General features: G+C 38.4%; 1 protein-coding gene across 1 annotated transcript in view; it reads left to right on the forward strand.

Moving 5' to 3' along the window:
* The window catches only part of MAN2A1 (mannosidase alpha class 2A member 1), a 161,888-nt gene that overhangs the window by 134,893 nt on the left and 5,335 nt on the right, over positions 1 to 21,660 (forward strand). The window contains exons 18-20 of the mRNA XM_030869905.2: positions 3,119 to 3,260; positions 5,703 to 5,836; positions 12,799 to 12,993. Of these exons, the coding sequence (XP_030725765.2) occupies positions 3,119 to 3,260; positions 5,703 to 5,836; positions 12,799 to 12,993 (471 nt within the window). The remainder of the gene's footprint in view (positions 1 to 3,118; positions 3,261 to 5,702; positions 5,837 to 12,798; positions 12,994 to 21,660) is intronic.

Below are 21,660 nucleotides of genomic sequence, written 5' to 3' on the forward strand. Positions count from 1 at the left end.
TAATACTGGGCTCTTTTAAATTTCAGGAAAACTCTTCTCTCTGATGTATATGTGTGCGTACATATATACACACACATATGTGTACATAGACATAGATATAAAAATAAAAACATCAGTTTAGAAATGTGAGTAGGTGTGTATTTAGTCAAAATTTTCATGAAATAGTTTAAAATAGTAATGGGAAAATTGATTCATAAAAATTTTTAAGATTGTCATTTCTCTAATTTACTAGAGCTCTTCTGATAGTTACCTAAATCTCTGTATTCAGTGTATGTGTGTAACACCATATCTTTGAAATAATACTATTAGAAACATGAGCATGTTTGTTTTTGTTTGTTTGTTTGTTTTGCGGTACCCGGGCCTCTCACTGCTGTGGCCTCTCCTGTTGTGGAGCACAGGCTCCGGACGCGCAGACTCAGCGGCCATGGCTCACGGGCCGAGCCGCTCTGTGGCATGTGGGATCTTCCCGGACTGGGGCACGAACCCATGTCCCCTGCATCCGCAGGCAGACTCTCAACCACTGCGCCACCAGGGAAGCCCCATGAGCATGTTTTTGAGGCATTAGCATTTTAGAAATTTCTGGCTACGAATAGAAATAATTTCACAAATGCTGTTACTTTGATTTTCAACTGGGAAGAGTGGAAGGGATTGTGATAATTTTCTCTTCTACAATTTCCTGCAAAAGTTAAATTTAAACCTTTTCAGAGCATAAAAATTGCAGCATACATTTTGAATTAACATGTTAATTCTTCTACAGCTGTTTGGTTTTCAAATGAAGCCCTGGCTTTATGGTGATTCATTTTCCTTGTGTACAAAAGAAAGGCTTTTCTTAAAGTCTTACAGAAGCAGTAATATGTATGTGTGGGTGTATACATGAATGAAAAAACTTAGTAAAAATGAATAAAAATGTGAATTTTCTTTACAAGTTTCGACCATTTTAATAAATAGGAAAATATTATTTTTAAGTCTATAGCCTAAGTGTTTCCTCTTTTTTAGAATAGGCCATTTCTTAAGCTTTGAAAAGAGTAGTTACTTGGGCCAAACTGGAAGTCTAGACCCGCAGGTAGGGAGTGAGGGTAACAGCTACACAATTGTGACAGTTTTAAATGTCTTTTTTTTAAGTATACAACTAAGTGGAGTAGGAAGATCAAGATTGGAGATTTCTTTCTAATTAGCTTCCCTTCCTTCCTTTTTTTTTTTTTTTTTAACATTTTACAGTTGTTTTTTCCACCAGTTTGTTAATGTCCTAGGGCTGTGATATAAACCGCCACAAACTGGGTGGCTTAAAACAACAAAAATTTATTCTCTCACAGTTTTGGACATTAGGAGTCCAGAATCAAGATGTAGGCAGGGCCCCACTCCTTCCGTCGGCTCTAGGGAAGTATAACCTTGCATTTTCTAGCTTCTGGTGGTTGCAGACAATCCTTGGTACACCTTGCCTTGTAGACATATCACTCCAATCTCTGCCTGTGCTGTCACATGGTCTCCTTGTGCCTCTGAATGTCTCTCTCTGTGTCCAAATTCCCCATTTCTTGTAAGGAGACCATTCTTCTTTTTTTTTTTTAATCTTATTTTTTTATTTATTTTTGGCTGTGTTGGGTCTTCATTGCTGTGCATGGGCTTTATCTAGTTGCGTTGAGCGGGGGCTACTGTTCGTTGCGGTGCGCGGGCTTCTCATTGCGGTGGCTTCTCTTGTTGCGGAGCACAGGCTCTAGGCGTGTGGGCGCACGGGCTTCAGTAGTTGTGGTGCACGGACTTAGTTGCTCTGTGGCATGTGGGATCTTCCCTGACCAGGGACTGAACCCGTGTCTCCTGCATTGGCAGGCTGATTCTTAACCACTGCGCCGCCAGGGAAGTTCCAAACATCTAGTTTTTTTGTTTGTTTTTTTTTACATCTTTATTGGAGTATAATTGCTTTACAATGGTGTGTTAGTTTCTGCTTTATAACAAAGTGGATCAGTTATACATATACATATGTTCCCATATCTCTTCCCTCTTGCTTCTCCCTCCCTCCCACCCTCCCTATCCCACCCCTCCAGGCGGTCACAAAGCACCGACACCATTCTTTAGATTATCGCTCACCCTAATCCAGTATAACTTGATTTTATCTGCAGAGACCATATTTCAAAGTAAAATCACATTCACAGGTTCTGGGCGAACATGAATTTGGGGGGACACTATTCAGAACCAGTAAGTTGAATAACCTACTGCAGGGTTGTTGTGAAGATTAAAGATCTTATCTGTGAAATTCTCAATACTGTGCCTGGCATTAATGGTTACTCAGTACATGTTAACTATTATGTTTATGTTGAACTTCTCCTTTTCTGAGTTTCATGTCGAACTTTCATGAGTTTAAAAGAAGAGATGGCATTTTTATGTGGTATAAGATTTCTGATAACAAAGTCTCTGTTTGATGTCTCCTCCTGAGGTTTGAGTGAGTCTCCTTGACCCAGATCAGCTTAGTGCATTGTCAGTCTCTCAAAATATAAAATTAGAGTTGTATTTCATGCATTCAGATACTAGACCAAGAAAAATTGGAATTTGGAACTGTCTACATTGAAACTAAACAAGAAGAGTAAGCCTTGAATAGTTTTTAAATATAAATATGCATTTGATTATTATAACATAGTATGTTAGAGTATTTGGTGAGGAGATGTGTGGTATTTATTAAAACTAATTCAAGAATCATAAGAGATATTTCTTGAAAGGGGATAGAGAGCTATTATGCTTAACCTTCATTACAAAAGCAGTATGTTAGATGTAAATGAGAAGTGAATCCTTAATACCTTTATAATTTGTTTTATGCAAATATTGGAGAGCTAGAAAACTTGTTAAGGATTTTTACTCTGAATTTAAATAGTAATGCCTGTTTTAAAAATCTGGACAAGTTCTACCTTTCTCACTTAAAAATTGTTTTCTAAGATGCTCATGATTTTTCTTCATATTGTTTTGAAGAATGTTTTCATTTCTAAGTTAGCTGTTCTATTGGACAAGAAAGGTGCTGTACCTTTTTTTGTTTGGAAGGAAAACCATCTGTAGTCGATAGTAATTTTTTTAAGTACATGTGTAAATATCACTTGATTTTTTTTTCCTTAACGAGAACTGTTTGGTCTTACAGATTCAACCTAGAATGACACTGAGCAAATTGCCTCTCCAGGCGAACGTTTATCCGATGACTACAATGGCATATGTCCAGGATGCTGAGTATCGCTTGACCCTGCTCTCTGCTCAATCTTTAGGTGTTTCGAGTTTGAAAAGTGGTGTGTTGTTTAGATTCTTTTTTGCTCTTATAAGTTTCACTTCCCAGTGTATAATCTTTCTGCTGGTAATATGTATTAATTATCATCCCCAGTCACAGGCTTTCTTCTTTTGAGAACCAGACTGTTAGTTAATTTTGAGCTTTATGAGACCAATGTCAAATAATAAATTTCTTTAATCTTCAGCTGAAAACAGAGGGACCTAAAAGTCCATGAAACTGATTATTTTTAAAGATAATTTACTTTTAAAGATAATTTACTGATGGCTCATTGTTTGCAGAAGTCTGTCATTATTGTGACTGATTGGGAATGGAAATTCAGACTCAAATTAAACTAAGTTTAGATAGAGTTCAGATAACTTAACCAGGTTTGCAAAGGTGGAAAGTTACAGTTCAAACTTAGGTCCTTCTCTGAATCCCATCCTTCTAGGATACTACCAGCTGAAAAGAAGAAAGGGAGTAGAGATGATACAGATATGGGGATAAAGAGGTGACAGACATGACTTTACAGATTCCAAAAGAGAGAATGAAATGGAGTGAAAGAAAATAGATAGTAGACGCTGATTGATATTTTTTAGAACTTTCTATTGGGAGACTTTCTCTCTCATAATACATGTTTTTAATTATCATATACGTGTCAATTGCTCTTCTTTCCTTACATACTAAGAGTTGCTAAGACAAGCATGTTTATGGAGCCAGGCAGATAATAAACGTGTACAGATGCCTGGCATATTCATTTTATATTGGGTATATGCATACAAACCCACTATTTATATTATGTATATACATGCATTCTGTACTTCCACACACAGAAAACCTTACTACTTATCATTTTTCTTTGTGGCCTTCATTAGACAAAATCATGAGATCATGTCATGAAGACATGAATACAGTTATAAAAATAATAATGGCCTCATGTTGGGGCTCCAGTGGGGAGTGCTGGGATTTGAGTGAATTGCGGAGCACATCCCCCCTGTACACTGGGGTGGCCACTGCTTTGTGTCAGCTACTTGTCGCCATGGGGAAAGGGGCCCAGTGTTGCCAAATTTTTCAGTTTTTGAAGAAAAGCCCAGAAGTTTGGAATTTTATGAGAAGTTGCCCATTCTGTAACTTGTGACATAATGTTTTAAAAATCAGAACATAAAGCCTCTTTGTGTCAGAGATGACTCCTGAGCTACCCATTTTTAAACTCTGCCTTAAATTCTCAAAACTGGGCTCTACTTAAATAGGGGACTAGACCTTAGGATTCAAGCAATCATGAACCAAACAGTATTATCTCACTTCCCTGATCAAGAGAGCTATGGACATAAAAACAATTTGAGTACAGGCCAGGAAGTTACTCAGTGTCACATAGTATATGAGCTAACATTTGGAGGCAGAGAGAAGAGTTAGAAATGACCAAGAGATTGATATACTAATTTGTGTGTGAAGAGATCAAATTCTACATAGGCATGGGGACAGTTAGCCCCAGTGCCTGAAGAGCATGTTCTGGACAATTGTCTTATGAAATATGGGGAAAACAACAATGAAAATTCTAACCAGCACTGTTAATTTTATGTACTGGATACCTAAACTGAGAAGATAGAAACTAAACAGACTTGATTTGACTATGTAAGCATAATAGTTATTAAAATCCTTTATGTAGTTCCCTTTTATGCCAAATGATTGCTCAATACAGTAGCAAATATGAATGAATGGATGGATGAATATATATATATATTTAAACACATATAACTTTAGTGGGTTTGGGGGGAGTATAATCTTAAGCATATAAATATGTTTCTGGGTGATTTCTTTTCAGTTTTTTTTTTTAGTCTGTAATTTTATAACCTAACCATTAGCTTACAATTTAAAGGAGTTGTAGAATTATTGCATAGCAAATAAAGGAACCAAATATGACAACTTTTGGGGCCATAGGAGAAAAGACAAACTAACACAGTATCAGAGAGGGAAGGGGGTACATGGTGGGTGTCTCCAAATTCTAGGGCTTCAGAGAATCACAGCATATCAAGTAACCTAAAATTTTACTTCAAATCCTTTTTAGATTCTGTCCTTCTGTGTTTGTCTTATTACTCCATGTGTGATGTACATTTTTTAATGAACCTCATAAACATTTTTAAATTCCAAATGAAGCCACTAAACTTTTGGAGGATTTAATTTACTGGTTCTATTCATTTTTTGTAAGTTTCACTTTAATTTTGATCTCTTCTGTCCCATTTTTAAATTTCTTATTAGATTTTACTAGAAGCTGATAAAGAAAAGGAGAAATACAATCTTGCTTTATGAGTTTATACTAGCTGCTTTGCGCTATTATTGAGAGGAAGCCCATGGTACTGTGGGTTGTATAGGTCTGTCTCCCTGACTGGAAGAAAAACTTCAATCGAGACCCTGCCTTGTATTATGAGGTTCTCAATGAATAACCCTGGCCTGTTTGTTTGTTTGGTAGGTCAGATTGAAGTTATCATGGATCGAAGACTCATGCAAGATGATAATCGTGGCCTTGAGCAAGGTGTCCATGATAACAAGATTACAGCTAATTTATTTCGAATACTACTAGAAAAAAGAAGTGTCATGAATATGGTAGGAAAAAAGCTCTCATGTTCGGATGTTGTTTGTTCTTTGCCATCCAAAATTATGACTTTATACTTTTTTATTTTTTGCATTTTCCAATATTGAGATAGTTTTGTAATAGACTTAGCCTGTATTCACAAAAAAGAGAACTTCATTTATATATACTGTGTAAGATTTACATTCAGGCCATTTTATTTTTTGGTTTTGCTTATTGTGTAGATATAAAATAATGTTAAGGAATCAGCTTGGGTGAAATTTCCTGAAATTACTTTGAAAGAAATGAGCGTTGAGTTTAAAGGATAGAGCTTAGTCATGTACTTAGGAGATTAAGTTTGATTAATAAAATTTATTTGAAACCTTAGTATACTCATTCTAGTCTTAGGCTCATCTGTTGAAAGTAGATTTACTTGAACGCTTTCTTGTTCAGTTTTCATTACTCAAAGCAAAAATCCAGCATTCCATGTAAAAGAGTCTGACAAAAGCTTGATCGGACATGAACCAACCTGACAGTATACTCCTTCAGGTGGCAGAAAAGTTACCTCAGAGCCCCCCATAGACTGCTGACTACCCACCTCAGATGGCCCTGGACATGGCCCGTTTTCACTTACTCTGCTTTTCATCTTTCCACACTGACCATTTCAGATCTTTTCTACTCTTTTCAGCCAGTGGCCTCACCATCCACTGTGTAGAGAGAACAGCCATTCATAGGGCTCTCTGTTCTAGATACCAAGCATCTACTCCCACCTTGTCCTTCTTCCCTTGTGTTACCTTCCTTTCCTTGTAGCCCAGTCCCTCCAGTGTCCTTGGAACTGACCCCAGTCTCCCTCCTGAGGATCCTTTTGTTAATCATCCTCCCTCCTTCCCTGTCCGTGCTCCTCATAGCCTTTCAGTTGGCTTTTAAATGCTCTTCGTTTTCTTTCATGAAAAACAAAAACAAAAAACAGCCCTCACTCAGACTCTCATTTCTGTTTCCCCTACACTATCTCCTCTACCCCACTGAGCCAGAGCTGATGAGGTGAGTTTGTGTTCTCACCTCCCTCTCACACTCAGTTCATTTCAGTCTGGTTTGAGCCCCCATCATATGCTCTTGCCAGTGTCACTAGATCCAGTGGATGTTTTCGGTTATCATCTTACTTCACCTTTCAACAGTATGTGACACTGACCATTGTCATATCCTAAAACACTGCCTAGCGAGGCCTTCCATGGTGCCCTACTTACTTGGTTTTCCTCCTGCCTCTGGGGTAGTTCTTTCTCTGTCTCTCTCATAGCTCTTTATTCAGCCATTAAATATTAGAGCCCTCAAGACTCGGCCCCAGGCCTTTTCCTTTTCTCATTTTGTACGGCCTTCCTCTGCGTCAATTGGAACCCACAAATACAAGCCCCCAGCTTCGGTTTCACCTCTCACCTCCAGACCCATCTATCTGGTTGCTTCCTGGCATTTCTTTCTACATTTTTAAGGGCATCTCAAGCTCGACATATCCAATATCATTCTTGTGATCTCCCCCCCACACCTGGCCCTTTTCCAGTGTTCCCTCTCTTGATAACTAGCACCACCTTCCATCCAGTCCAGCCGCCTATGAGTCATCTCTGATAGACACTTCTCCTTTGCTTGCTCTCTTCTCACAGCAGAGTCATCACTAGTGCTTGGCTATCTCATTGCCTAAATATTTCAAATCTATGAACTTGATTACTTCAGCGACTCTAATCTAAACTAGCATCATGTGTTTCCTGGAGGTAGCCTATACACATCCACTCTTGTCTCTTCTTTCTGCTATATCTGTTTTTAACCCAGTAAGCAGTGTTTTTTGTTTTTTCAAAACCAAATCTGTCCTCCCTGTGCCCTGCTTAACCCCACTATGTCTTCTCATTGCTCTCAATAGAAAAGCCAAATCCTTACCATAGCCCACAGATCTCCTCGTGGTATGGGCCCTGCCTGTCCCCCATCCTCATCTACATGGCTTTCCCTGTTTCTGCTCTGGGCCAGCTGGTTTTTCTTTCAGTCATAAGTACTTCCCATGCACCCAGCCCTCAAAGCACCTTTGCACACGCCTTTCAATCTCTCTGCCCAGCGACTCTTAGTCATAGTTCAGATCAGGGCCTACTTCATCAACTGCTTCGGCTTGACCAGGTCAGATCCCCTTCTGCGCTCCCTCAGAACCATGCACCTCTCCTTTGTGTTTGTGTGATTATGTGATCATTGTTTTTCTCCTCTTTGGGACCGTAAACTCACTGGGAGTAGGGCTTATGTCTCTATCTGCTTCTAGGATTATTCCTAGCAGAGCAAGCACCCAGTGTATGTTCTGTGAATGAATACACAAATGCACAAATGAATGAACTGTGATAGCACATTGCACCGCTGTATTTATCGCAATTACTGCTTACTGCCTTGTCACCATATGCATGTTCTATTCCCCCTACTAGATTCTAGGGATTTGTCTACTTCATCTGCATGTGCCCCACAGGGCCTCCTTGCCTGTGGTAGGCATGCTATAAATAAAATACTGGTTGATTGAATGAAGTGGCAACAGCTAATTATGGCAAAGAATTCTCCCAGTATTTAGAACCTTTTAGGAAAAGATTTTAATATCCATTTTAGATGTCAAGATTTATACCAGTTCTTGAGATTCGTGGTTTAAATCAATTACTGATAAGAGCTTAGTTTTAGGATTAAAACTTTACATAAAAATCATTGTCTGAGTGCTGGCAGCTACTATCTTTTGCTCCTCCTGAAATGTTTCTGGCTTTGACGATTTTTCTCTCTATAGACACTAATTTATAAAACTTCTGTTAACTATGGCAATAAAAATGTTCATGTCAGATCTATAAAGCTTTCACTTAGAAGTTAAATAATTTGTTTACTGTCATTCAGAACTCTTTGGGTAGTAATTGATTTAAATTTGATTCAAAGATTTTATAATCCTGTGTTGGTTAAATTTTTCTTTTGCTAAACTATAAATTCTTGGGCTTAAATCAATAGTTTCTTTTAAATAAGAAATGAACTAGAGAAGAGAAAATGCATTTTAATTTCTAGCGAAATTGATTAAAAAGACATTTGATTAAGAAATGTTAATATGTCATCATGTAACTTAAATTTTCTAGAAAGTGTCTTTATTTTCAACTCAGACTTATGACTAAAATATCAATGGTAGAAACTGAGGTGGGGAGACACTCCCTGGAAGGGAACGCATTTTAGTGGGAAGCTTTGAGCCTCATGGGAATAATCCTGGATGACTAAATGAAAGCGTCCTGTTCTTGAGCGTTCTGCAGAGAGGCAGTGAGAACAAGACTGGAATGATAAATAATTGCTGGGAGAGGTATAAATGCCCAGTGAAGCACTGTGGCTGTGTGAGGTTGACTGTCATCCGTGGGAATAATGCTCAAGGCTCAGCAGAAGTGGAAAATAGGAACTGTCTTATCAGCATTACTCTTCAGGGTTTGTTTCTTTGACCCTTACTTCCTACCCCCTTTCTTCTGGCGACTAGTATAATAGTAAAGGGGGCGTTGAACTAGGAAGTGTTCGTGTGTTACAACTGGGTCATTTTACCTCTGGATACCAGTTCTTCACATATAAGGAGAGGAAGTTGGAGAGATCAGGTAAAAACTCAAATGCTGACAGGGCTCAGGGAAGTGATGGCATGAGGGAGGTTGTTCAGGTTTGAGGGCAAATGCTTACATGAGGTGACCAGAGGGTCTGTGGTGAACATGAGGATGGACACATCCCACTTAGGAGCCACAGCTCAGCCCTAGATGATGTTTCCACATGAGAATGTGGGGACCCAGTGTGACTTCATTTTCCAGTGTTTGGGGTAAAAAAAACAGTTATCTGTTAAGGGGAGTTTTTGTTATTATTGTTGTGTTGATGATTTTAATGTGAAATCTCTTGGATTTTTTTTCTTTTTTTGAGAGGTGGCTGAAAAACAAATAACTTTTTAATACCATACAGAGCTACCAAAACATGTCTAATAGGCCAGCTTGGCCCATATACTACTAGGCTTCAGCTCTGCGCTAAATGATATTTATCTCTAAATCTTACAGGTCTACATATTTTCATTCATTCTCTCTCCTCCCTCTTTGTCTTTTTACCCCATCCTTCCCCCTACAGTAATTTTCTCTTTCATTTATATTGCATTGCTTGTTAATGTAGTAATTAATAAATTAATTAATCATCAACAAACATTTATCAAGTTCTCACCGTGTGTCAGGTCATTCTGAATAAACAAAGGTGACTAAAAAAACGATCTTTTTCTTAATAATTTAGCAGGTTTTGATGTAGACAAAATGGAAACCTGTGATGTTTAGGAATCGGAGAACTCATCAGGGCTTAATGAAGGGCACGAAGGAGCCTGGCAAGACGTTCTGACTTAATGAAATAAGGGCTGAAACCCAATAGAGAAGATCGCAACTTGATGTGGTTTGGATCAGAATGTGCTAGAAACTCTTTTTAATGTTGAACAGGATGCAGGGAGAAAACCAGACCTGTACAGTCTGAAACCTTCCAACCTACAAGAAACCAAATAATGTTTAGAGTAGTATATTAGTTACTATAAGGCTGGGAAATTCATTTATAGCTTAAACGAACATGTAAAATTTCCTATAGTAAATATATTTTATAAGCTTTGGGTTTATCATCAGGGTTATGGTTAAAAGATTGGTGATAGCTCCACAGTTAAATATCTTGCTAGCCCCTTACTGCTATAAATATGTTCAGAAAGTGTGGGAATGATGGCGCTCTGCCTGAGACTTTGCCACACCCGACTTGGTCAGCGTCCAGCAGTGTTACTTGTTCAAGGAGCTCTTCTGACACCAAACCACAACTCTTATATAAACTTTTCTTCTTTATCTTGCTTAGGAGACAATAAATAGCACAGTTCTTGAATGCTAAAAGTGCTTGCATTCACGGCATTGTATCATTTGACAAGACTTTTCATTAACATGTTTTCGAGTCTGCATATTGGTTTTTTTAATCCCAAACAAGTTAAAGGATGAGGCTTATACTTTTGATTCCAAAGGGAGCTTTGTTTCTTCTAAAAGGTTGGGAGGATGTCTGGGGTGGCAGTTCCTAGCACAGGTCAGCAGAGCGGTGTGGGACTGACTATGTGACAGTCATCTGGGGGGCTTTTAACTTTACCTTCCGAGGGTCCCACCCCAGGAGGTTCTGATTCAGTAGATTTGGGTTCGGGTCCAGGGATCTATGTTTTCTAAAAGTTCCCCAAGCGATTCTGATGTATGGTCAATGTGGGGGAAGCACTGAAGGTCAGAACTGATTTGGGTTTGGAGGAATAGTAAATATGCACATCACTGCTACTAAGGTGTAGATAATCTATCAAGAAGTACCCTACGTACTCACTGAAGCGTCCAAGGATTCCTCCAAGAGCATAAGACAAAGCCAGAAAGCTTTTTCTGAATGTTTCTTGACCTAGAATGGACTTAATGCCTCCGGAATCTGATAAGGCAGGTGTTTTCCTGCCTTAAAAAGCTTTTATGTTTTATTACTCAAAAGTGATTTTGTCAGCAATCCTGACCTAGATTATGAAGTCCTTTGATATTTGAGTATACTTAAAGCTTCTTGGTGAAACTGTTCCCTCTCTCTTCATGTTATTCTACAAGCTGCATTAAATTTCAATATTGTTGAAGAATATTATTTTATATGCTTTATTTAATCTTTCCTTAAAAAAAGGAATGTGGAATGGATAAAACTTTTTAACAACGCTTTTTATACCTAATATTTTTTGTCAGTATCTTAATATTGTAGTGTCCCTCTGTTGCCTTGAAAAAATTTTCTTTTCTCTCTTCATAGTCTGAATTGTAATGGTATCTACAGTTTGCTGCTGGCAAGATGCTCCTCACTCTTTGCTACCACCCTCTGTTCAATGCTAATCTGACATTCTGAATTTTAAGCTCTGTATCTTCTGTAAATCTTATCTTTTCACACAGATAAGTAGCCAAACCTTTTATTTGAGCCCTCTATTAAAAATATGCAAAATCAGAAGATATCAGTGAAATAGTCATTACGAAAAATAAGATATAAAATTAAATTTTCTATAAATGTTGCTGGTGATCAAAAGACCTTTCTACATAAATTATGTTTTCTTCTTAGTGCTTTTCTGTGTCTGCTTTTACACCTTAGGCATTATTGGTTAAGGTTGTACTTAGTCATTGATTTAATTAATTGTGTATATCATCTACCATATGTATATCCCTAGTTCTGGTAGATTTACTTAATGTTTGAACATGCTGAAATACTTGGCTCTAAGCATACACCATAGCAAAGACTAAAGTATTTAAAAGTTATACTGAATAAATTGTGTACCATGTAAATGTGTGATAACTATTCTATAACACATATAGTAGTTCCTATTTTTGGAATAAAGTGAAGCAACTGACAATGATTTTACCAAATTTAAAAAAAACAGATGATCTAGTTATGCTACCTGTGCTATTTTAAATATTTATTTCTGAGTTTTTTTTAAAAAAATCCTATCATTGGGTAACATTTATAAAACATAACTTTGGATCAATACATAACTTTACAGTCTAGTTAAGTGTATAAATGAAACCATAAGAATATGATGGGTAAAACCTGAGGGAGAAGAGATAGCATTTGACGATGTATAAGATATATGAACATCCCAACCCATCTACTTTAAGAGTTTTGTGGTAGGTTGAGAAAGAATTTTCATAAAAAGTTATACCTTGTCCTAGAATGTTGAGAATGTTATCAGGATTTTTATTTTTAAAGCAATGGAAAAGAGATATTTCTCAACATGGGAGTTAGGTGGACACTGTTTTCTTAGAACTGAACTTGGTAATCTGCTGTGCATTGTCTAAGACTTATTTATAAAATATAATGAAATCAAAGTATTAATATATTTGTATATTTTTTTCCTGTTTAAGCCCTGTCTGATAATTCAATTAATACTGTAAGAACTGCAAGTATATAACTCTTAAGCATTTTTGTTTTTTCTTGATAGGAAGAAGAAAAGAAGTCGGTCAGTTATCCTTCCCTCCTTAGCCACATAACTTCTTCTTTCCTGAATCATCCTATCTTTCCAATGACAGAAAAGGTCCCTGTGCCCACCCTTCAGCTGCTCGGTGAATTCTCTCCATTAATGTCATCTTTCCCTTGTGACATTCATCTGGTTAATCTGAGGACGATACAATCAAAGGTATATCCCAAAACATATCTATAAAAAATTACTTTTTGTAGTATACTTGGTGTAAGGGGGTGAAAGGAATAAAACTGTAAATTTTACTCTGCTTCAAAGAATGATTAAGAGGACTTCACCTTTAGGCAACATCATTGTACCTTTCATTTGACTGTTGCTCTGTAGTTTAGAGTGTTTCCTTAGACTGATTTATTTTATTCTCAGAAAAGTTCTGTGTGGTGAGCAGGTCAGGGAATATCAGCTTCTTTTTACAGATAAAGAAGCTGAGACTGGCCTGAGGTCACATAATTAGTAGGTGGGAGAACCAGGCCTTAAGATCAGGCCTACTGGCATTTTCCATTTGTTTCTCCTTATTAGTCAGTGTTTCTCAGGAGTTAGAGAAACAGAAGGTATAGTGTGTAATTATTTCTGTACCAGAGACTTTGTACATTCATATCTTTTCTCCTAAAAATACAAAAAAAATCCTAAAAAACCCCAAATCTTTGCATTGAGAATCCAGCTATGTAGGTGAGATATAAAAACACATCAGAGGAAGAAACAAGGGAAGATTTTATTAGGGATGGAATTTTAACACAGTTTGATTGCTTGAGTTTACCTATATGCCTACTTTTAAAGTCAGAGACTGCATTTGAAAAGAAGAAAAGATGAGAGGTTTGACATCATTTTTATGTTTTGTAAAGCTGTTTCATCTTGTGGATTGACATCCACTTAGCCAGAAACAGTGAGTGCTTATAGATTCTGTAGGAAATGTCTTATAATAAATGGCCTGAGTGCGAAAAGAAGAGTGTTCATGTTGGAAGAGAGCGTAAGAGGAAAAAAATGTTTAGCTCGAGAACAAAGAACTGAAGAGAACCAAACAAAGGAAGGATCAATGCCTACAAATTTGGACATTTAGGGCTTTAAAACTATATGTCCAAGATAGGGAACTTACACCTGACTATGTAGGAAAATACATGTGTCTAATAATAATGAATGCAAGTGAACGTTAGAGGCCTATGTGTGTATCTCTGTGTCAAAAGGGCTTGTTTGATCACGTGAGTGAACTTCAGGATTTATTTCATGCCTGCTACATGCCACTTATTGCTAAAGGCACTGGGGTATAGTCATGGACTAAACAGACAAGAGCCCTTGCCTTTCTGAAGCTTAGATTCTAGTGAGAGGAGAAAAATAATTAAAGATGAAAAAATAAGAGAAACATATGTTAGATGATGATAAGTGTCATAATGAAGGGGAAGAAGGAAGGAAGGGCAGTTTTAGAAGGTGATTTGAATAGCGTGGTTGGAGAAGGCCTTGCAGAAAAGGTGATAATGGAGTAAAAATCCAAAGGAGGTCAGGGAATAAGAAATGCAGATTTCTAAGGGTAGAGCGGTTGGGAAGAGTTAGGAGCAAGTGGAAGGCCTGAAGGCAGGAGATGCTGGTCAGAATGGACGAGCCATGAAACCTGGGCTGTTCTTTGATTCCTTGCTGTATCCCCCTGCCGAGAACAGAGCCTGCACCTAGTAGGGGCTCGGTGACAGTTTGTTGGACAAGTGGATCTTGTGAGCGTTCTCTCTAGGATTCTACTATGGTCTTTTGTGGGTCTACTTTTTGACTCAGGGAAAGAACGCACTAGAGATGGGCAGCCTCCCTGAGGTAACCTGTCATTAATTCATGGGCTAAAGAGAATGAAAGGATAGGGTGGAGACACCAGAATCTATGAGCCTCAGGCTGCCACCTCGGGGCATGGATGGTAGAGGACATTAGCGAGCTGAGGGATCCAGGGGCTTCTGGGGTCCATGGCGGCCATGGAGAAGTTTTAGCCTCACTTTTAGATGACTCTTTCCCATGATTATTTTCTGGAAGCAGCACCAGCTGACTCCAGAATCAGTGAGTATAGGGTTTTACCCTCCAAGGTTTTCGCTTGTTTTCCAGATCACCTCTTTTTTATGATTACCTGTTCCTTTCATTCTTCCTGCTGTTGGCTAGCTTCCTGTAATACAAATCTAATCACTTTCGGGATTAAAAATCCCATTGCCTACAAAGTTGATTTAGACCCTTGGGCATTCAGTCCCTCTGCAGTCTGGCCTAGCTGGCTGTAGCCACCTGGCTTCCCATTGCCCTTCTCACCTTTGGAAGGTGAACCACCTTCACTCCCTGCTGGCTGCGTGACTGCTGACTCAGCTACCATTTATAAAATGGGCCTGATATCAGATATGCCTGTTTCAGGTCTAGTATGAAAAACAGATGAAATAGTGCTGTGAGAGCCCTTTGAAACAGAAGTGCTTTGTAGACATACATTGTTATCCTGATGATGCTTACAGTACATGCCAACGCAGGTGCAAACTGGAGTTTTAGCAGAGGGAATAAAAGCAACTTAACAATTTGACCAGGAAGAATAAAGACTGAAATGCCTAACCATAGGCATAGGTTAATGCCTAACATGTGATCAGAACTAAATATTTGGGGCTTTTTTGCATTATCATATAAATTGGTGCCAGTTCTATGTTAGTCTTTGACTCTTAGCACGTATTTCGAACAGTTGTTCAAAAACTTACCAGTACAATTATACTCCAGGGAAGATGTAAAAAATAAATAAATAATAAAATTGCAGGGGGAAAAGAAAAAACTTACCAGTAGTCTGAAGGGATACTTTAAAGAATTGCTCTCTGTCCCCTAACCTCTGATAATAGGAAAGTAAACATTGAAGGAAGCTAATGTAGGTATTCATTCAAAGAAAGCTTGATACTTAAAAGGTGTCAAGTGTAATTTCATGATTATACTAACAGAAAGACAAAAATAACTCAATCCAGAAGCCAGAGCTAATCATTTTGGATTGTGTTCTTGTTTTTTTTGTGTGCTGGCAGCTTCCAGCATACAATAATGAGTTTTTCAGAGACTGCAGTGCATTTTTCCCATTGAAATTATGTAAACAGAGGTGTTGGCTGCTTCCAAGCAAGACTAGAGGTCTACATTGGCCTATATCTAAGTAAGCATTTTCCTAACCATCACCTCACAGTATTTCCATGAGAAAAGTGTCTGAGGACCCCCTTGACATGATAAGGGCACGTCTGTCTTCCCTTGTGACCTCCCCCATCAGCTGTGTAACAGAGGACACGTCCTCTGCTTGCCCATGCCCAGGCTGCTGTCTGAAGGTTGCTCAGTTCTAAGCCTCAGTCTCCCTCACTCCTTGAGGAGAAAGGAGTTATGGGCTCAAGCAATAGTGAGAGAAGGAAGGTGGGGGCTGGAGGTTTGCTAACCACTGAGCTGGTTCAGCATTTCGAGCTATCATTCTGCGAGTCACTGTGTCCAGATCACACTGAGGAGATTTTTACAAGAAGAGACTTTTACAAATTCCCCCATCTCTGAGATTCTGATTCTGTAGGTCTGGTGTGGAGAGCTTAGGAATCAGTAATTTTTAATAACTCTCCTCGTGATTCTAGAAATTGCTGAGTTATCACCATTGGCTAAATTAGGAAAGTAAGGGTTAGAGAAATTAAATGATTAAAATTAAACTACCCAGCAGTAAATGGCAGAATCAGGAGCCACATCCAGGTCTTCTGAACCTGGGTGCTGAACGTAGCCTCAGAGGGTGGTATTTGACCTTTTAAGACTTACTAAATCTGTTCTTAAAGTCCAGTTTCTCAAGGAGAAAAAGTCCAGTTTTTCAGAAATTGTTCTATATTGGTAGATGAGTTTATTTTTACATAGGCATCTCTTGCTTTTCTAGTTTATAATTGTTTTTGGAAAAAACTTAATTATATGTCATATATTTGTAGTCAGATGAAGAGGGAAACAAACATCTCTTAAAACCCTGCCTCATAGCTGTATGGCCCAGCATGCTCCAGCCCCTGTCTAGGAATTTAAATGTTAGCCTTCTCATCCTATATGCCTGGCCTCCAACTCTCTTTATCACCCTCTGTTCTTACACTATCAACAGTTTGAGATACAAAACGAAGCTTCTATAAAGATTTGAAAACTGGGGAATAAGAGGACCACTCAAGTGCACTAAACGGGAAAACCATGTCATTGGGAAAGGGTAATGATTTAGGGAGAAGAGAGGCTTGGTAGAGAGGATGCTGGGAGAACCTCATGGGAGGACGGATCATGGGTCAGGCTACAGTGAAAGGTTCATCCTGGAATGCTGACATTCCAGAGATGAGGAGGAACTTGATTAAGCTGTTCATCTAGGCTTCATGGAGCCATTCTGCCTTGATGTTTTGAACAGTGATATCTGTTTCAACTTTTTTTTGCAGATTGTTTCCACTGCTTTTATGTTTACATATATTTTAATTTAATTTAATTTTAGATATATATCTTTATATCTATACTCTCTATCTATAGCTATGTATTACATTTAACTCTTCACTCTGTATGGAATTTATTTTGATTTGTGCTTAACTGTTTCTTACAAATAGTTAACCAGTCATTTCAACATCAGCACCACTTACTGAATAAGATTTTCTCTCTCAACTTGTTTATACCACCCCCTCCTTTTCTTGTAAGAGGCAGTTTAAGGTTTTACTTTATTTTGCCCTTCTTATAAGAATTGATTGGTGCTTTATTGATCTCCCTAGCTTCTCGAAAGGTGAAAATTGTGGGAAAAAATGTCCTTTGTTGTACATATCTGAGAACAGCTATTCACCTTCCCCTTTCTTTCTGTCATGCTATCTTGTTGATTAAAACAGGATAACTGTTATTGACATTTTAACGAGTGCCCTGGAAAATGAATTTCTACTGGTTATTTCCTGTCTCAGGACTTATAACACAGTGTGAGATTTTCTAACCTTCCCAGCTGCCAGAATGCACTGAAATATGAGTGTTGTTTGGCATTTTCAAAGAATCTGGGCGAGTTGGAGAAATTTTCCCACCAGGTGTTTAGCTATGCCTTTATCTGTGTACCACTTACACATCCTCTGAGAAGGGTGGGGTCACATTCTTCTTGGAGAATCTGGTCAAAGTTACAACCCCTCTCTTCCTCAGAAACAACGTGTGTACGTATGCTGTTTAGCACAGCTTCCAGGCGTTACAGATTTGTGACCCTCACTTTTGTAAGGAGCAAATCCAGCTTCTTTTGGTGTGAGATGCGAGTAGCTCAGCTCTCACGTTTTGCGGAGTTCTCATCCACCTCAGGAGAGGAACATTTGGCTCTTCCTTTTCTTAGAAGAGACTGTCAGATGTGTGTGTAATTTTCAGAGAGACTTTAAATCCTGTTTCAAAATGGGATGAGTGGATAGGTGGGAGGGTTGTAGATGGATAGAAATGATAGTTTCTAAACCTTTCTTTCTGAATATGTTATGGTAAATCATGGTTTTAGCTCTATTGGAACCATTAATGAATACTCCCTTTTTCCAGCCTCGGATCAGAGGCGGGGATCTCCTTTAGTTGATAGCCTTTCATTATATTAAGTCAAAAGCAATCCTCCTCTTTGCCCTCCAAGCTAAGTATCTCTGAGCACGGATCCACAGCTAGAGCAAAGGCAGGAGAATGTAGTTGTGAAAGTACAGACTTCGGAGTCAGACCACCTAGGTTTGAGTGCATTCCCCGTACTTGCTGGCTGGGTGTCTTAGAGCAAAACTCTTAATTCTCTGAGTCCCAGTTTCCTCACGAGTAACAAGGCAATGGTAATAGTACCCACCTTAGAGATGTTCTGAGAGGATTAAATGAGTTGATGTTTGTAAAGCATTTAGAGCAGCAGCTGGCATGTAGTAAGCACTAAGTGCTTGACAAATAAAGGTTCTCAACTGTGATCATTCAGTCATAAGCAGTTGTGATTGTTACTAATAATGAAGTGAAAATCTTGGCACTGTTTTTTTTATAAATTGGAGAAGGTTGAAGTGTATTGCCAAAGTAAATCTTGATGTCACTGTGATGTGTATTCCTTATATAGTTTATTACTGATTCCTCAGATTTTCCAAAACAACGTACCTAGAAGTGTCTCCATGCCAGGTATTACCCTGAGTGCTTTACGTGAGCCTTATTTAGCTCTCACGACAACACTGTGGAAGTAGGCACTATTTGGGCCCCATCGTGTGGAAGAGAAAACTGACTGACCTAGGCCTGGGGTAACTTTCCAGGTCACACAGCCAGTAAGCGGCGGTGCTGGGAGCCACACCGCAGCGAGCCTGACTCCAGATCTCCCTACTCAGAACCTTATACTGCCTGGGAAGACGAGGGGAGCACTAGTGCTAAAAATGTTAGGGAACACACTGCCTGTTTTCTTCTTGTCTACTCAATAATGATGGGACACCGTAGAAGTGTTCACCAGCCATTGATGGGGAACGGTCATGAAGGGCCGTTGTAGAGTCATTAGTGATAATTGCACTTTGAGTATGAGAGGGAATGTTTTGTGATAGGGGTGTTCCTTTACCTTTAAAGAGAGCAATACACCTTGTATATCACCTCAGCTACTTCAAAGGTTGTTGCAAGATGAAATGAGTTAATCCATGAAAAGCATTCTGTACATGACTGGCACACAGCAGGTGCTCAATAAGTGTTAGCTGTAGTTACTGTTATTGTCCTCCCTGTGGTGGATCCTCAAAGGGGTTTGTCACAAGTCTAACCTAGTTCCCTGAATTTTCAGAGGATAGACTCAGTCACTTAACTGATTCATGGTGGAACCAAACCTTGCCTCCAGTCTAGCTTTCTCTGAGCCTGATGGCTTCATTTGGTAAGCCAGATCACCTTCCCCCCTAGTTCCCCCAGTTGCTGGAGACATTTCATAGGCCCCCCCTTAGTCTGGGAGCTAGATGTTGGTTTATCCCCTGAAATAAGTTCTACAGTGGATTTTCCTGGTGCAACTTGGGAACATCCAAGCAGGGGTTCAGTCTCAATGGTGATCTGAACTGTTTTACAAAGACACTTCATTTGAAGCTCACCTAGCACAGTGCTTGGTGCAATTTCAAAATTTGTAAGTTTTCTTCCCCACACCCTCCCCTTCTTTTCTGAGGTCTGGATGCTACTAATGTGTTAATGAATATAAAAACAGGTCTTTCAAAATTTGTTTACTCTCCTAGAGTATATAGTGTGACTACTTGAAGGTATCTGTTTTCCTGTACACATATTCAAGTTAAATTCACAGTTTCCCTACTTTGAAAAACAGTTTTCTTGTAAATAAAATGTCTAGACAGACTTTGAAACTGAAAAACTGCTGCTTTGCCTCAGGTACTTTTGCTTGAAAACTGATACTTTCATGAATACTTGATTTTTAAAACTTACACAAGATGAATGCCATTTCATTTGGTGTTTTAGTCCTTATGAATAGTGATACAGTTTTGGTTTTCAGAGAAAGTAAAACTTTTTCCCATTGGTGAAAATTAATTTTTATGACTTTAATCTCTACTTTTGTATTGTTTGTTTAAATCTCTTACCAAATTCAGTGGCAGAATTCCAAAAGTGTTTCCCTTCCCAATTTTTTGTCACCTTCAGTCTGCTAAAGGCCTTACATATTCATTATTCAAGAACAAATGTGCTGCAGGAATTTTAGCAATGCCTGCTTATCAGTGTTTCTTTAAGGATGGTCTAGTGAGTTAAGATGGCCAGATGCTTTAGGTTAATAGTGATAAGTGCTTTTGGAGTCTAATTAAGAGGGCATCTAATTTGTGAATTTGAATCAGGGTTCTGTTTTGATTTTGATGTATAATTGTGGACATATAATTTGGAGCTTCCCTGATTCCTTAGCTACAAAGTTATGATGTCAATAAAAGAAATTTGTGAATGAGAAGTTAGATAAGAATATTGTTTAATTTGTAACTACTATGAAAATAATCACTATTTATTTGATGGATGATGTTGATAGAAACAATAACAATATACTGAGGGCTTCCTCTGCTCCAAACCGTAGGCTAAGTCCTTGTTACGCTATTTCATTTCATTTCATCTCTCTCTCTCTTTTTTTTTTTTTTTATGGTAAAGGAAAAACTGTTTTGCTGAAATCAGCAGCTAGTAAATTGCAGAACTAAGATACAGATCTTAGGCTGTCTGACTCCCAGCTCAGATTCTGAACCATTCATTTCTACAGCTTCTTAACTAGCACATTCTGTCCTATAAGCTGGGCTACCTTACATAGTATTTTCAATGGGTTAACCTGCACCATGACTCCATGAAGGAGGTAGACATGCATTAGCTCCATTTTACAGACAAGGAAACTGACAATTAGGAAGAATAAAGGACTATTCCAAGGTTTCACAATTGGCACAACTATTATCCTTCTGTATATAATAAATAAAGCGTTTTCTTATGTGCTCTTTTAGTGCCATTTTCGGACTGTGAAATTGTTTGAAATTTCATTAGAAATCTCTGTCATGTGATTTCAACCTACTGTGTGTATCATGTGGTCCTGTGATGACTCACAGAATCCCTTAAATGACTTTTTTCTCTCCCTTCAAACAAAATTTCAGCAGTACCACTGCAAAATACCAGTGTTAAATGTCATAAAACAGGTTATTCCAGCCAAGAATCTGAGGTGAGGACAGCTTTAAGTTGTTCAGTCACATTAAAATCAAATCAGTGATGGGAATGCTGGCAGCTGTTCAGAAAAGATGTCTCTGTAGCACATTAAAAATTTTATGCCCTAGTAAGGATGATCAAGAACATGGGCATATTCATATCTGTGGCCACAAAAAAGAAAAAGGGACCAATTTCGTCACAGTGTCAGTGCCAAGCAGCACATGACTCTCCTTGGAATAAATA

Source organism: Globicephala melas, chromosome 3 (assembly GCF_963455315.2).
Source record: "Globicephala melas chromosome 3, mGloMel1.2, whole genome shotgun sequence".
In the NCBI taxonomy this organism is placed as follows: Eukaryota; Metazoa; Chordata; class Mammalia; order Artiodactyla; family Delphinidae; genus Globicephala; species Globicephala melas.